Here is a 14,471-nt window from a genome sequence, read left to right on the forward strand (position 1 = left end):
CTCCTCCTCTCTGGTTGGCGTCGGGTCTCCCCCGACAAAGGACACCGAATTCACAGTAGACTCAGCCCCGCTTGGCACTTTTGCGAGAGAGAAACCGACTGGGAGGGAGGCGAGAGACCCCGGCGCGCCTCGGACGCGCGTCTGTCGTGCAACTGGCGAAGGCAAGCTCGGGACGGAGTGCTAATTCGGACCAAACGGTGCCGGGAAAGCAGAGTCGCACGGCTTTGGGAAAGGGGAGTTTCACCCGCGGCTTCTTCCAAAAGGAATCAAGACCATGCTTTCTTCAACTCTTAAAAAAAATAAAATTCCAACAAAACTCTTATACACCTCCCCACCACCCAGAATTGTCTTAAAAATAAAAAAGGGTTTCTTCATCCCAAAATATTAAGATATTTGGGTTGTTTTAATCAAATGAGAAGAAACGGATGAGTTTTAAAGCGGGGGGAGTGCGGGCAGGAGAAAGAAATATGCATGGATTTAAGATAACTTTTCTACTGTCTTTGGTTTTTGATGTTCCAAACTTGGGAGAAAGTTTCCAGCTTCTAAATTCTGACAGAGCAGTTTGTGGCCTCGCTCGCTGAGTCTCTCCAAATGTTTATAAGAGGGCAATCCAAAAATGATCGGATCGTGCCAGATTAGAGACCGCATCTCCTTCGAAACATTGCAGGGAAATTGCTTGATTGTTCTATCCATTGCAATTCGTATCATTCCACGTAATGTCGGGTTGCTAACTGCCCCGCTACGCAAAGTTCTAATCCGGAACATATGCGAAAGTGGGATTTTCCCTGGCGCGCTCCTCGGTTTTGGCCAGCATCCCGGGATGCAGAGGTGATCGAAAGCAGGACATTTCACCAACAAATCTCCAAAGCTCCCCTTTTAATTTTTTTTTAAAAAATCAAGATGAAGCGCGCGCGCGCGCGTGTGAATGGAAAGGCTCCCTATTCAACTGCAGCGCAAAGCTGCGCTCAGGATCGCGCCGCTGAAGCGCCCGAGCGGGGCTGTAATCGGCTGCGGTTACCGTCGCGGCCGCTAGTGGGCGCTGTGGCTCCACGGAATTGTGCAGGGAGGCCGGCTCCGCTTCGCAGCGCAGACCCGGCGGCGGCCGGGTTTGCGGAGCCGGGGAACCTGCCGCGCTGCCGGGTCGGGCCTCCCTCTCCGCGGGCTGCTGCCCCGCTTTCCCTCTCGTGGGAATGGGGGGGGGGGGCTTCCATTTTTCAGCCGGGCTCCACTCTTTCCAAGCCGCGCCACCCAAAGACGCCCCCCCTTCCTGAGCGCCCTCAGACCCCCGGGGGCCGTGTGGGTTTTTTTTGGGGGGGGGTGTGATATGCGAGTGGATGAGCCAGAACCGAAGGGAGAAGCCCCGTTTGCAGCCTCCCGAAGTGGGAACGAGGCGCCCCTCAGCATAAGGAACCCCCCTCGTTTCCATGGGGAACCAGCGGCGCCCAGGTGTCTCCGAGGTCTCCCGCTCGCCTCAGGAGTTTCTGTCACGGCCTCCTCTAATGCGTGTGAGGGGTTGTGGCGCGCTCTGCGCCTCGTGAGGGGAGTTAAGGCTTCGAGCTTCTCAAGCCAGTGGTCCTCAAGGGACTTTCGCGAGGGTTATACGGCGCCGTGGCGCTGTGGCATTGCGGGGCGGCTCGGCCCAGCGAGCGCTGCGCTCCAGCCGCCTCAGGAGCGCCGGTCCGTCCCTCCCTCAAAGTTTGGGAGCCCAAAGAAGCCGCCCTGCGCTCCCCCGACGCCTTCAAAACAAAGGTTTTTATTTTAATTCAAACGGAGCAAAAATCGACGTGCGCTTTTATTTTCAAACTAAAAAATACTCGGCTGGGAAAGAGCGTTTGCGACCTATAACGATCCCCACCCTATGAGGTGACTGACTGGAGCTACCTGTCGCCGCCCTTCCCTCCCTCCCTCCCTCCCTCCCGCCACCTCTCCCCCTCCCCTCGCGCGCAGGTCCCGCCCCTTTCGGAATGCGGGGCCTGAGCCTGGGCGCGAGGTTGGCGTAAGTGACAGCGGCGTCGCCCAACCAGCGCCGCCGTTGCCGGGGAAGGGGGGTGACCGCGTTTATAGAGAGGAGCGAGGACGCGGCGCTCGGAGCCTCACTCTCGCCTCTGGAGCCCACGAGGAGTCCGCGGCGGGGAAGTCCGGCAGCCGGCGGCGAGGAGCGCTTGTAGCCGCGCGGGGAGGAGGAGGAGGAGGAAGCGGACCACAGCGCGGGGACGAGGGGAAGTTGAGGGGGGAAAGGAAAGAGAAGCGGGAAAGCAAAGAGAAAAAAAGGGGGCTGCTGCTGCTGCTGCGGAGAGCGAGAGCGCGCCTTCCTCGGTGCGCCTTCGCCAGCCGTGAGCTCTTCGCCTCGCCTGGTCGTCTTCGGCGCGGGCGCTGGGAGCCCGCCGGAGCCTTCTCGCTTGCCTCGGAGGCCGGGAGGAAGGCTGCCTATTTTTGCGGGTTGGTTTTGCCCTCATCCCGGGCCAAGGAGAGGATGAAGCCCCGTGGATGCGCCGGGCGGGACCTGCTGCGTCTCCTTCTCCAGGTGGATTTATAGAGGCGGCCAAGGACGCGCCGGCGGGGGACTTGGGCGTTCCGCCGCTTTTCTCCCCTGCTCTTGCCGGCCTTCGCTCCGGTCCTTGGGGCGGCGGCGGCGGCGGCGGGCGTCTCTCTCCTTGGCGGGCGCTTCCAGTTGGGGATTGCGGCTCCTCCTCCTCCTCCATGCCGGCGCCCGGGCGCCCGACGCACTGAGCCGGCAGGGCGAGCTCCTTCCCTGCCCGGGATCTGCTGGTGGTTGTGGCTCCTTCTTCTTGGCGGAGGAATTGTGGACGCCGCCTTCGCTTGCCTGGTCGTCGTCGTCCTCGTCGTCGTCGTCTTCCTCCGCGGAGTTGGCGAGCCTTTGGGACAGGACCCGGCGGCGGCGGCAGCGCCCCCGACCATGGTAGCGCGCCGGGGGGGATCCCCGTTCGGGAGGTGCTGCTGGGGGATCTGGGTGCTTTTGTGCCGGACGGTGCTGGCCAGCTCGCTGGTGCTCGAGCCCATCTACTGGAACTCCTCCAACTCCAAGTAAGTGCGCGGGGAGCCCGGATCTCTCCCCGGACCGGGGTTTGGGGACGGGGGGCGGTGCGCAAGGACAGGCAGGTGGGTGGGCACGTCTGGCATCCCTCGCGCGCCCAAGGCCCTTTCGCCAGGCCGCAGGATCTGGTCTGGGGGTGCGCTTGGGGATCGGTTCTGCTCTCGGAGTAAATGGAGGAAAAGTCTTGGCCCTTCTAGGTGGCCTGCTTCTTCTACACAGTGCGGAGCTCTGGGCCTTGGTTAGCGGGTGGCGAGGCTCTCTCTCTCTCTCTCTCTCTCTCTACCAGAGTACCCGTGCGTGCGTAAAGGAGGAAGGTTCAGCTATTTTTGCTACGTGCGCGCGCGCGCACATCACCGATCCTAAACGCACCGGATTCCCCCGATCCACAAGCGAAGGTTGGAGCCTGAGCCTGCCCTCTGGGTCCTACTCTCGGGTTTTTCGTGTGAATGAATGGAGCGCAGCGGAAGACACTTGTGTGTTTATTCTGCCGCTGATTTTGCGGGAAGCAAAGCTAACCAGAAAACAACCCTCTTGGACCCGGTTGTGTGGCGCCCAGGAAGCTGGCAGAAGTTTAGACAGTTTTGACAATGGGTCTACTTGAGGGCAGCGCTGCAGTGGTGTGGAGTGAGGAGCCAGCATGAGAAAGTAGGGAAGGGTGCCAGAATACACCAGCTGTTCCCTCTCCACTGCTACATAAACTCCCAGTTAGCTTGACCATTAGGTGAAGTGAAGTCTCTTAGATCCTTGGGAACACGGCTGATGAGTCATGATGAACCCAGCTTTTTCACTTCTGGCCTTCCATTACTAAACCATGCAGAACAAAGATTATGGAGGTGGCCCCAGCAGGGTCAGAGCATGTCTGTACGCATAACTGTTGGAGTGGATTGAGATCGTTTCTCCAGAAAACCATTGATGCAGTAAGGCAAAAGGTGGGAGTTTGAGAGGAGTTTCCACCTTGATTCCTGTGGATTTAAGATTATATCTCTATGTGCCACCTATCAAAACCTCTGGGTAAAAAGACTAGGAGAAGGCATGGCCTGTTTGTAGTTCAGGAGCATGTGAATCCATGAAATGCATGCAGCGGTGGACGGCAAATAGTGAACTTTAGGTATACTTGGAATAAAGTGAGGCTTCTGGGAAGAGAGATTTCTCTTGCTTTGGAAGATGTTTTGCTATAGATAAAACTGACTATTCAAACTTTGAGAAGCCTCTTTAGGGTCAGGTTTCTTCATTAGTGTGTGTGTGTGTGTGTGAGAGAGAGAGAAAGATGTACAAGTGAAAGTCTGGCCCGTGCCCTCATCTGGAGAATTAATTTTCGAGAAGACGTGATAAACGGTGCCTTGTTTAATGATGTCTTAGGAAGTAGTTTATTCAAAATGAGCAGAGCACAACATGCCTATAAAACCTGAGCAAGCTTGCTGGATGTGAACAGAAGACAGGCTCTCATATAAAACACGGTCAAACGGCTGTTAAAATACCTTTAAATGAGCAACGCATTGAGGAAATGGTCCGGTTCACAAGTGCGAAATAGCTCTTCGGTTGGGCGCTGTGTGTGTTGCTTGCAGGCTCCGTGTGAAATGACGCAAGTTTGGATTTAGACCTAGAAAGCCAAAGGAGTTTATTCGGTAAATCACATTCTGACTCCATTTTTCTTCTGCTCCCTTTTAGATTTCTCTTCCTGTCCTTTTCCAAGGAAAGGAAGATTTATGAGCAGGCTTCTGGACCTTGATAACATGCAGGGCTTTTTTTTTTAATGTGGAAAAGCAAAGAGGGGCCATTTGTTTTCATTATAATGCAGGAGCCTTGGTCCATCTTTAGCGGGATCTCAGCCCAGCGGTGCTTTCTTCCCTTCCCTAGGCAGACATACAAAGAAATTGCTTCTCTCTCTCCCCCTCTCTCTCTGTCTCTGTGTGCAGAAAACGGTCCTTGCTTGCAGTTGACACTATGGATTTGAGCTTGTTGTTCCAGTTCTCTCTCAAACCTGGAAAATGTCAGATAGGACATTTGTGTTTAATCAAGGAAGGTGCCTGTTCTTAAGGGGAAGATGCATTTCTTGAAATTATTGTGTGTGTGTGTGTGTATTTGTTGGGAGTGGGAAAACCCACATAGCTGATAGCATTAAGTTTAGCCTTAGAGGAGAATGGCATATTCTCCCGCCTGCTGCTGCAGTCTAGTGATCGCTTTATTCCTACAGAGGTCACTCTTCCAATATATATCGGTATTCTGCTGTGCTGTGGTCATTATTCTTCTGGCTGCTTCCAGGCCTAACCTGCCTTCAGGGCGCACCCCCCTTTTTACAGAAAGCTTTCCTTTTCAGTCTCAAATGGCCTGAGTCGCTATTTACAGTGCGTGGCCTTGCCCTCAAAGCAGTAATTCTATCTAACATCTTCCCCTTGTTGCGTAAACTTATAAAAAGCCGAACGTTTATCAAGACTACAGTTGAATTACTTGTGCTTTTATTCCCAACTTAAAATGTAGTACTTGTTTGTCCGCTGCTGTGATTTTAAATTTTGTTTACCCAAATAGATTAGTCTTACTCAGCGCGCTGGCAGAAGCATGCTAAAAGTGACCTGAGGTTTGTGCTCGCTCTCTCTCTTTAAAAATGGCTGTGGCCTGTGATTTTTATAGGCCTTGCGGAGGCCTGCACTTAAGGAAAATTTTCAAATGTACATTATTCGTATTGCTGTAAGTGGTGGCAGGATCTTCACTTTTCAGAGAGCGTATTTCAGTTTAGAATTCATCACTGTTGTCTGCCTGAAGAAGAATAGCTAATGTTTCCTTATTAAATTGGAAATAAAATGCAGTTGTCTTCTGGAGAGCTTCCCTCCCACCTCAGTAACTTCTCAGGAGAATGTTAAGACCAATTCCAAAGATAACTGCCCCGGAATTAAGTGTTTAATTCATTTAATGAAGTTAAATACGAACCGTTTACGATTCATATCTCTGTTATACAGGGAAGCAATAAAAGAAAGAATTTTAGCCAGGCTCATAGTGGATATGTGATAAGACTGTAGAAGAAAGTAATCCAAAATCCTTCATGGCCTCCTAAACTGCGATTGCTCTGTGAGTTGCTTTAGTGACCAGAATTTTTAGCAGGTGGTAAGGAAGGGATGACAAGAAGACACCCAGATTGTATTTTCAATTGTATTCTGCTGTAACCTAATAGCTCCTTCATTTAAATATTCCATGTTTTTGTGAGTGAAGGATACATTGCCTGTATCGCTTTGCCTAAAAGGTGTGAGCATATAGGTAGGATGAAAGGAATATTTTGCTTGGATGCCACTTTTGATGTTGTAAGGCTTCAGACAACGAGGAACCCAGGTTCTAGGAAAGCATAGCAAAATAGACTTTTAGTTCACTACAGGGACACTTCTCAACATAGGATATTTCCCTTCTTCCACTCTCATTTCCTCAGTGGAGCTAACATGACCACAACTGCCCAACTTAATAGTACAAACCACAAACTGCAGTTTATTCAGTACCTTTTAGTTTGAAGTAGATGGAGCTTTCCTTATCAATAACATTGGCTAAATTGATGTTGCCTTACCCCTTAAATGGAGTAGTTCTGTCAGCTAATCATTTTTCTTTATCCGCCAACCCTGGGACTATTTTCCTTAGCAAGATGTAATTTGACCAAGGGAAGGCAAACAAATAGCTAAATAATATCTCTGATAACCTATTACACGTAAAAGTCCGCCACAGTTAGCCTGAGTAAACACTAACCTGTCAAGGACTGATAAAACGGCCTACAATTGATGGCCCAATTTAAGCCATCTTTTCAGTGGCAAAAACCAGCCTGCTTCTCATTGTTTGTTTGTGAAATTCTTATTTTTTTTTTGTAGGCAAACAAATGCACATTCACTGCCGACTGAATAGCCCCTTGAACTGTGCTCTGCAATTTGTGTTTGGGTTAATCTTGTCGGTTTTAATATAGAGAAGTGGGGGGCGGGGAGGGGACAAAGTGCCAAGGATAGAGTGAATTGTTAGTGCTGCCACATCCCCATTCCTTGCATTTTGTCAGGATGATAAACTGTAAGTAATGGACAGTCTTGCTTCACAAGAAAACTCGGCCTACTGGAGCATAAAGAGCTTGCTGAAATGCTATCTTGCAGCGCGTTTGGAAGCACTCCTACTTGACAAGGATTTATTTGGGAATCCTGGAGCTTTGCTTCTTAATCCTAACCATTATAGAGTTACATTGGAGAAACGCAATATATTATATATGAAGATGCTTGGAGCTGGCTCGCACACTGGATTATGTATCAAATGGTTGGGTACTTCCTTCTGAGCTAGCAAATCTGAAAATGGAACACTTGCACGCCTCTTCTTTGATAGGGCAGGCAAGTAGCATACCCCAAAACCTTTCAGGTATTTTTTGCATTAACTAGGCTGCCAAAGCTCATAAAATTTTGCCTGGCAGTGGCCTAGTACTTCCAGCGCTGAGCGAGCCAAGACTGTTCCTTTTAACAGCTATTTCTGGTGTGCTTTGTGCCAGTCAAGCTGAACTTAACAAACCAAAACACTTTGTTTTTTTCAGATTTCATCTAAAACATAGGGTTGGATCCCAGACATGTCATGCGTAGGGTAGACCCACTGAAATCAATGGCCGTGAAGTTAGCCATGCCTTCAAAAGATCTATTGTAATCATGGCTATCTCTGAATCCAAGCCACGATTTTGCCACTTACTGCTCAAAGGCAAAGTCCCAGGCAGCGCAAAACTTATTTTATTTACTATGCTTGTAATTCTGTGTCTTTCCTCCAAGGAGCTCCTTCCAACTCTGATTCTCACTCTAAGCTCAAGTCAGTGTGCATGGTTCTCACCCACCATCTTATCTTCACAACAACCCTTTGAGGTTAGGCTGAGAGGTCTGGGATCACCATTGAGCTTTGTAGCTGAGTGGGGATTTTAACATGAGTCTCCCAGGTGCTGTTCTGAGAACACGAACCACTATGTTGCTACGCTACACTGGATTTAGGTATGTTTAATCAATTCAGTGTGGTTTACTCCCAGGTAAAATGTCTATAGGATGGCAGCCTTTAAATGCTGTACGTTCCTTACAATGTTTGCAGGACGTTAACATCTTACATTTGGTGACTCTCTTAAACATCTGCATGACACTTAGAGAATTTCTGGACTGTCGTTTTTCGACGGTCAGTTAGAACACACGATCGGTCACAATCAAAATTGCTGTAATTACAGCAGTCATCTCAAAGCCTCTTATCCGCATGCCTTCTAAAGTAAAGTTCTTACCTGGGAGTAAGTCCAGTTAAACTCAGTGCACCTACTTTTGATTAGACATGTCTAGAATCACATTGCCAGTTCAGTAAAGGTAAATTGCTATCGTATAAACTTGAAAGTGAAGTCATAATAGGAAAGGGCGCTCCCCACCCTTTGTCCTATTTTAAGGGCCACAGAACAACTTTCTGCTCAGGAAACATTTCTTGAGTAGGAATTTGGTAGAAAGTTTACCTCAGGATAAGTCTCTGTGAGATGTTGCACCTTTAGGAAGTCTGTTAGAGATGCTACAATTATGTGGGGTTTTGTGGTAGATGGGTACAGATCTAGTCTTAAACAAGCTTGGCTACTCACAACTTTACTGATGCAAGCAAAAGACATGATATTCTGGGAAATAAGTGTTCAGAACTCCACCCCCCCCCCCAAATTCATTTATGGCCTTTATGTAAACTTGCCATTAGCATGATGTTAGGAAGGCTTGAGTGGTTAAACATTTTGATTAAAGCATGGGAACTTAATAACTTTAAATGCCGTGCTTGGAACTTAAAATGTTTTCATATTTTCAAGTTATAGATCCCCCCCCCCAATTTGTATCTGGCAAATGTAAAGTAGACTGCCGGGGGGGGGGGTGTGATGGCCCAAGACAGTATAAGAACTGCTTGGAAAGAGAATTCCCGTGGCTCCATTGTTTCTCTGCAAAGCTGGTGCAGACAAAGACATAACGCTATTCATCCCTTCACCCATGATGGAAAATGTAAACCGTTGACACGGTCCCTCTTGTTTAACTTGTTTAATTCTCATTTTAAATTCAGTAGTATAGCGGCCGTGTGAACTCTGGAGATTTCTTTGGTAATCCATTTTGTAGTTCCGAATCAAAAACAAAGTGAAAAGGTCTGACACAATTTGCTTTTATTTTTAGGCAAATCAACCCTGCTCCTAGTTAATAAGGGGATTACAACCCAGACTAGGCCTTTACAGATGTAATGTAAATCAAGGGCAGGGTATAAAGAAAGTGATCCCCTTTGATTGAAGTATGGTAAAAAGGCATAGAGAAACTAGCAGCGGTAATCTGATTGTATGGCAATAAAACCACCATTTTCTGTCTTTCAGATAAAAATAATGTGGTAAATCCATGCAGCTCATAAGATGTAAAGGCAGATAAAGGGGGGTGCCATGGCAACATATAGATTAGCTTGATGTTAGAAATGACACGTCTATGAAAGGAGAAACTAAGGGTCTTGCTTCGGGGCTGCAAGGTATTATGTGAGAATTGCAAAAAAAAAACTTGGGGGCTGGGATTAGGAAGTATGAAAGGCCTACTTGTAGCCTGGCTGGTTGAAGCAGCAAAGAAAAGCTGCTCAGTTCTTGCTCATTGGTAGCGTATAATATGGTAAAGGTAGATTTCATTTACTGCCTTTTTTATTGCTCGAGATTTGGGCTGCTTAAAACTTCGGATGACTGCAATTGTTCTGGCGTAGAAGTTTTTCCTTTTTAACTCCTGGCCCAGCGGCGACGGTCATTCTGTAGGATTAGCTGCACTTGGGAGTTTGTTTCCTTAATCTATTTGGGATATTCAGGCAGGGACATGCTGGCAAGGAACAGAGAGCAGAGGGGATAGGTGGCGTTGAGGTTATCTGAAAAGAAAAGAGAGGAGGCTTTTGATTCTAGCCATCTTTCAGACAGGGCCCTTGCAGCTCACACACCACAGGAGAAGCTAAAATAAACATTCCACATTGTCCTTTCCCCTTGGCCAGATGATCCTTCTGGAGATATTTTTTTAAAAAAATTGTTTCTTATTTCGCAACCCCCGAGAAGAGAAAAGAAGTGGAGAAATCCTTCTTTACATTTTTCCAGACACCCCAAATAAACTTGAAGCGCTTAATCCAGGTGGCATTTATTTCTGAAGGGCTGAAGCCTGAAGCTCGAATTCCACGGTGGACCTACTTCACTTTAGAAACAGTTGGATCAAACTCTCTTGCATTAATTTCAATGGAATTAGGCCAGCATAAAGGAAGTTTACCCCTGCTGACTGCCATATATCCTTAGGGCTTGTAGTAGCTGTAAAAGTAAGAAAAGAAATGGTTTGCTGCTGCACGCATTCTTCAGTACATCTGCTTTTAACTGCCCTTTATAAAATAACTTAAGACTCCTGTCTTGCTAGAGCCCTCACAGTTAGTAAAAAGAAGCCAAAAGCTAGTCAACTATTATTACATAATGAGCCACCATATTACAGATGAGAAGCTCCTTCTTTTATCACTTGTCTGCATGACAGAAAAAGCCAAATAAATTGTAAGTCTATATGTAGAAAAACAAAAGGCAATTGGTGTAAAGTAGATCATGGAGTAAGTTTGGCAAAAACCCACATGTCAGCACTTCCTGGCTAGCTGTAATATGTTGTTTTTGTGGGTTACTGCGCTTTAGAGTTTTGGCATATTGAGAGAAAGCCAACTGATTTCACCCCCCCCCCCAAACTTGCAGCATTTTCCTTTCCTTTTGCAGAACCTCTGTGAAACATTCTTTTGACCCATAACCATTTTTCCAAACCCAAAATTGACATGCTGCTCAAAGTTAATATGGTTTAATAAATGCATTGGTGAGGGTTGAGTGTATTTGTGTAATGTCTAAAGTCTCATGCACGGCGATGTTCTCCAGTGTCCCAGCTTAACCTTCAGAAATCTATAGCAAAATATCCATTTCTGCTGCAGATACTATGCAAAGCTCAGGGGCAATGCCCTCTACTTTACAGGCTGGTCACATCCAAGCACCTTGCATTCTGCATTTGACAATGATTGCTAATGGGCTATTCAACTAAAGTATTTGCTTGTTCACAGGGAACAGGGCATGATAAATGTCCAGCAAGCTTGCGGCCTCCTTCAGCTTTTCAAATGCAGACTGGTGCATATTTATGGAAGGCAAATCACAAAAGAAGCAGCTGAATTACTCTGGCCTTACCCTTTCTGTTGGAACAAGGGTTAAAGTGATTAAAGAAATAATGCAAGAACCAATGTCATTTGTTTGCTAACCATTATCCAACATTTAGCTTTCGAACCTACCTGTCATGTCACATTTCAGAAACATCACAGATAAAACTGTGCACATTTAATACTGCATAGGAGAAGAGGAAATTGTTTATGAAGTGCTTCCTGTGCAGTAGCCGTCAAGCAGGCTTCTTTATGTCATCCCCTCTTGAAAGCAAGTGTGGATGCAAATCTTAACATTGTACTTACCTGTATACACGTCTTCAAGTGCAGTACATGAAATTTTGCAGCTGGGAGATAGTGCTTTCTCTTGCAAAGCATATTCGCAACACACAAAGGAAGCCATTAGCGCTTGATCTGTTGCTATAACTAATTTTGCACTTAAAAGCAGCAATTTTTTGTGGCACTAGTTTGTCCATTCCCTTCTTTTAAAACAAACGAACCCATAAATTGAGACTGTTTTACATTAAGGGCCCACGGAATAACTTCTGCACGCTGGACATGCCATCATTTTAATGATACCGAATTATGTTACCATTGCATTCCTCTGAGGTCAGTGGAAATCTGGGTCTAACTCAACTCAGTTTTGGAGATAGTATGTTGCAGCAGTCAATTTACCTTTTGCTTTGCAATCAAAATGTTTTGTCCGTTTCAGAAGGAATGGTTTGACTCCAAATATAGAAATATTTATAAAATATGTGTTTACACATGTGTGTTGTGTAAAAGGCCACAATTCAGGCCTTTTGGAATATGGTTCCCCCCGCCCCCGTAATACATACCCCTCTGAACTATTGAGTACCCAAGAGTCATACAGCAGTCTAATAAATGCATTTCCGTACTTGCGTTGAAATTAATGTGAAGCTTGGATCCAAGTGACTCTGGTCATGCTGCTGCTGAAAGATTAAGGGTCTGCAGCATGCGATGGGTGATGCGATGAAGCATTGCTATGCTTAAATGTACCCTCCAGCCCATCCACCTTGGGTCTTCACTGCATCTGATATTTAGACCCAGATTGCACAGGTTGCTTTCGTCCAATCTCTGAGAGCACTTTGGGTTATCCAATCCATTAAAAGAAACATTATCATTAACACATTGTTACATCATCTTTCAAAAGACATGCGTAATTAAGTCCTCAAGTCATCTCCCATTAGAATAATTGGAAATACATTAGGAGTTGGGTTAAAAGCAAAAAAGGAAAAGAAAAGCTGGATCAGCTCCTAAAAAGTTTACAGTATTTAAGGAGTTGAAATTCAGTTTCCTGCTGATTTGCAGCTGTTGCAATTTACTTCACAGGAGTTATAACATAGCTAATATGTAGTACAAAGTAGCCAGTTTAACTAAAAAAAAAAAAAGAACTTGAGTGGATTTGATAAATGGTGCAGTATCCATGTCCTGTATAGCGTGTCTACACTAAGATTACAGCAGAGGGAACATTGCGAACATTGCTGCAGATTCCCCCTTTGCTTGCTTTCTGTAAAAGTGCAACACAACACCTTTGTTGTGTGCAATACAAAGATGTATTGTGTTGCACTGTAAAAGTGCAACACAATACATCTTTGACCTGTATCTAGTGGTAACAGTTAGAAGGTAGCAGGGTGAGTGGAGCAGTGGAAGTTTGTTTTTATTCCTAGTCAAGTGTACCTGCGTGGTTGCCTCATTTTGGTGGACCTTTACAGAGTAACGTGTAAACAAAACATACACGTAGCAGACTACTTAATGTTTATATTATTATTATTATTTTATTATAGTTATACCCCACCCATCTGGGAGGTTTCCAACAAAATATTAAAATACAGCAGTGCATCAAACATTAAAAGGGTCCCTAAACAGGCCTGCCTTCAGATGTCTTCTAAAAGTCTGGTAGTTTTTCTCTTTGATATCTGGTGGGAGGGCTTTTCACGGGTGGGTGCCACTACCAAGAAGGCCCTCTGCCTGGTTCCCTGTAACTTGGCTTTAACCTGGAAGCAGCAAAATGCCATATTTTAAGGTTTGAAAAAGTTGCCTTCATATAGCTGCGTCTTGTCCAGAATGAACTATATAAAGGCTGATGGGTTTATGTCTCCTCATTGTGCCCAAAGAGTTTATACAACACTTGCGAAACTGCAGAGCTATTAAAAGGAATAGACAAGAATAAACCCCAGGGTCACATCCTCTAGGATCTTCCAGCTATCAGTGTCAGGTTTGTGCTGCATTATTAATCCTTGGTTAATAAATCGCATCGGACTGATGACCCTTCTTCTGAAGCTGTGGGGGAAAGTTACGGATAACATCCAGCTTGACTTCTATTAAAAGCTTGTGTGTGCCCTTTTAGAATTAGAGATCCTTCGGAACACACCATTCTATTCTGGATATAGAAACTCCTGCCAATTGTGGGAGCGGAACAGCCAGATGTGTCCAGAACGTTTTGTATTCAGCAAAATCCAATGCCTCGAAATAAGACTTGAGTCTATCCTGGTAGTTGTCTACAGTAATCCAATAACAAATTGGGATGTACGTATTCTTATTTATATATCACATTATTGATGGGGTTAGCCAACATGATGAACATGAGGCCTTCAACTGGCACCTGCATAGTGTCTTAGCACCCTCTCCACTAATGAAAAGTGTACAGTTAAAGGTGGAAGTTGGAAGAGTGAAGTTCTCTTCCACCTCTTTCTAGGTACATTTTCATCATACCAGATCAAGCTTTAACCCAGATCTCATGGGAAAGTAAAGCATGTGTACATGCAGTTTCTATTTTTCTTTCTGTTGTTGGGGTGATCTGGAAGTATAAAGGTAAAGGGACCCCTGACCATTAGGTCCAGTCATGGCCGACTCTGGGGTTGCGACACTCATCTCGGTTTATTGGCCGAGGGAGCCAGCTTCCGGGTCATTTGGCCAGCATGACTAAGCTGCTCCTGGCGAACCAGAGCACCGCATGGAAACGCCGTTTACCTTCCTGCAGGAGCGGTACCTATTTATCTACTTGCACTTTGATGTGCTTTCAAACTGCTAGGTTGGCAGGAGCAGGGACCAAGCAACTGGAGCTCACCCCGTTGCGGGGATTCGAACCGCTGACCTTCTGATCGGCAAGTCCTAGGCTCTGTGGTTTAACCCACAGCGCCACCTGTGTCCAATCTGGAGGTATACAGGGAGAGAATTCACCAGAGGGGATGTTGCCCACAGGACTCAAATCAAATTTTGCAAGGCATGCCTATACTGT

The 14,471-nt window shown here is 46.4% G+C and overlaps 1 protein-coding gene across 3 annotated transcripts in view; it reads left to right on the plus strand.

The window, feature by feature from the left end:
* The first annotated feature begins 2,066 nt into the window (after positions 1–2,066).
* Positions 2,067–14,471, plus strand: part of EFNB2 (ephrin B2) — a 54,731-nt gene continuing 42,326 nt past the window's right edge. Inside the window, exon 1 of one of the 3 annotated variants that reach the window (XM_082218827.1) lies at positions 2,067–3,045. In XM_082218827.1, coding sequence (XP_082074953.1) covers positions 2,918–3,045 — 128 coding nt within the window. In that variant the 5' untranslated portion in view covers positions 2,067–2,917. Of the gene's footprint in view, positions 3,046–3,731; positions 3,973–14,471 lie in introns of those variants that run through there. The other 2 variants (XM_082218826.1, XM_082218828.1) reach the window with 2 other exon arrangements.

This window comes from Podarcis vaucheri (genome assembly GCF_965113315.1).
Source record: "Podarcis vaucheri genome assembly, chromosome: 4".
Taxonomy (NCBI): domain Eukaryota; kingdom Metazoa; phylum Chordata; class Lepidosauria; order Squamata; family Lacertidae; genus Podarcis; species Podarcis vaucheri.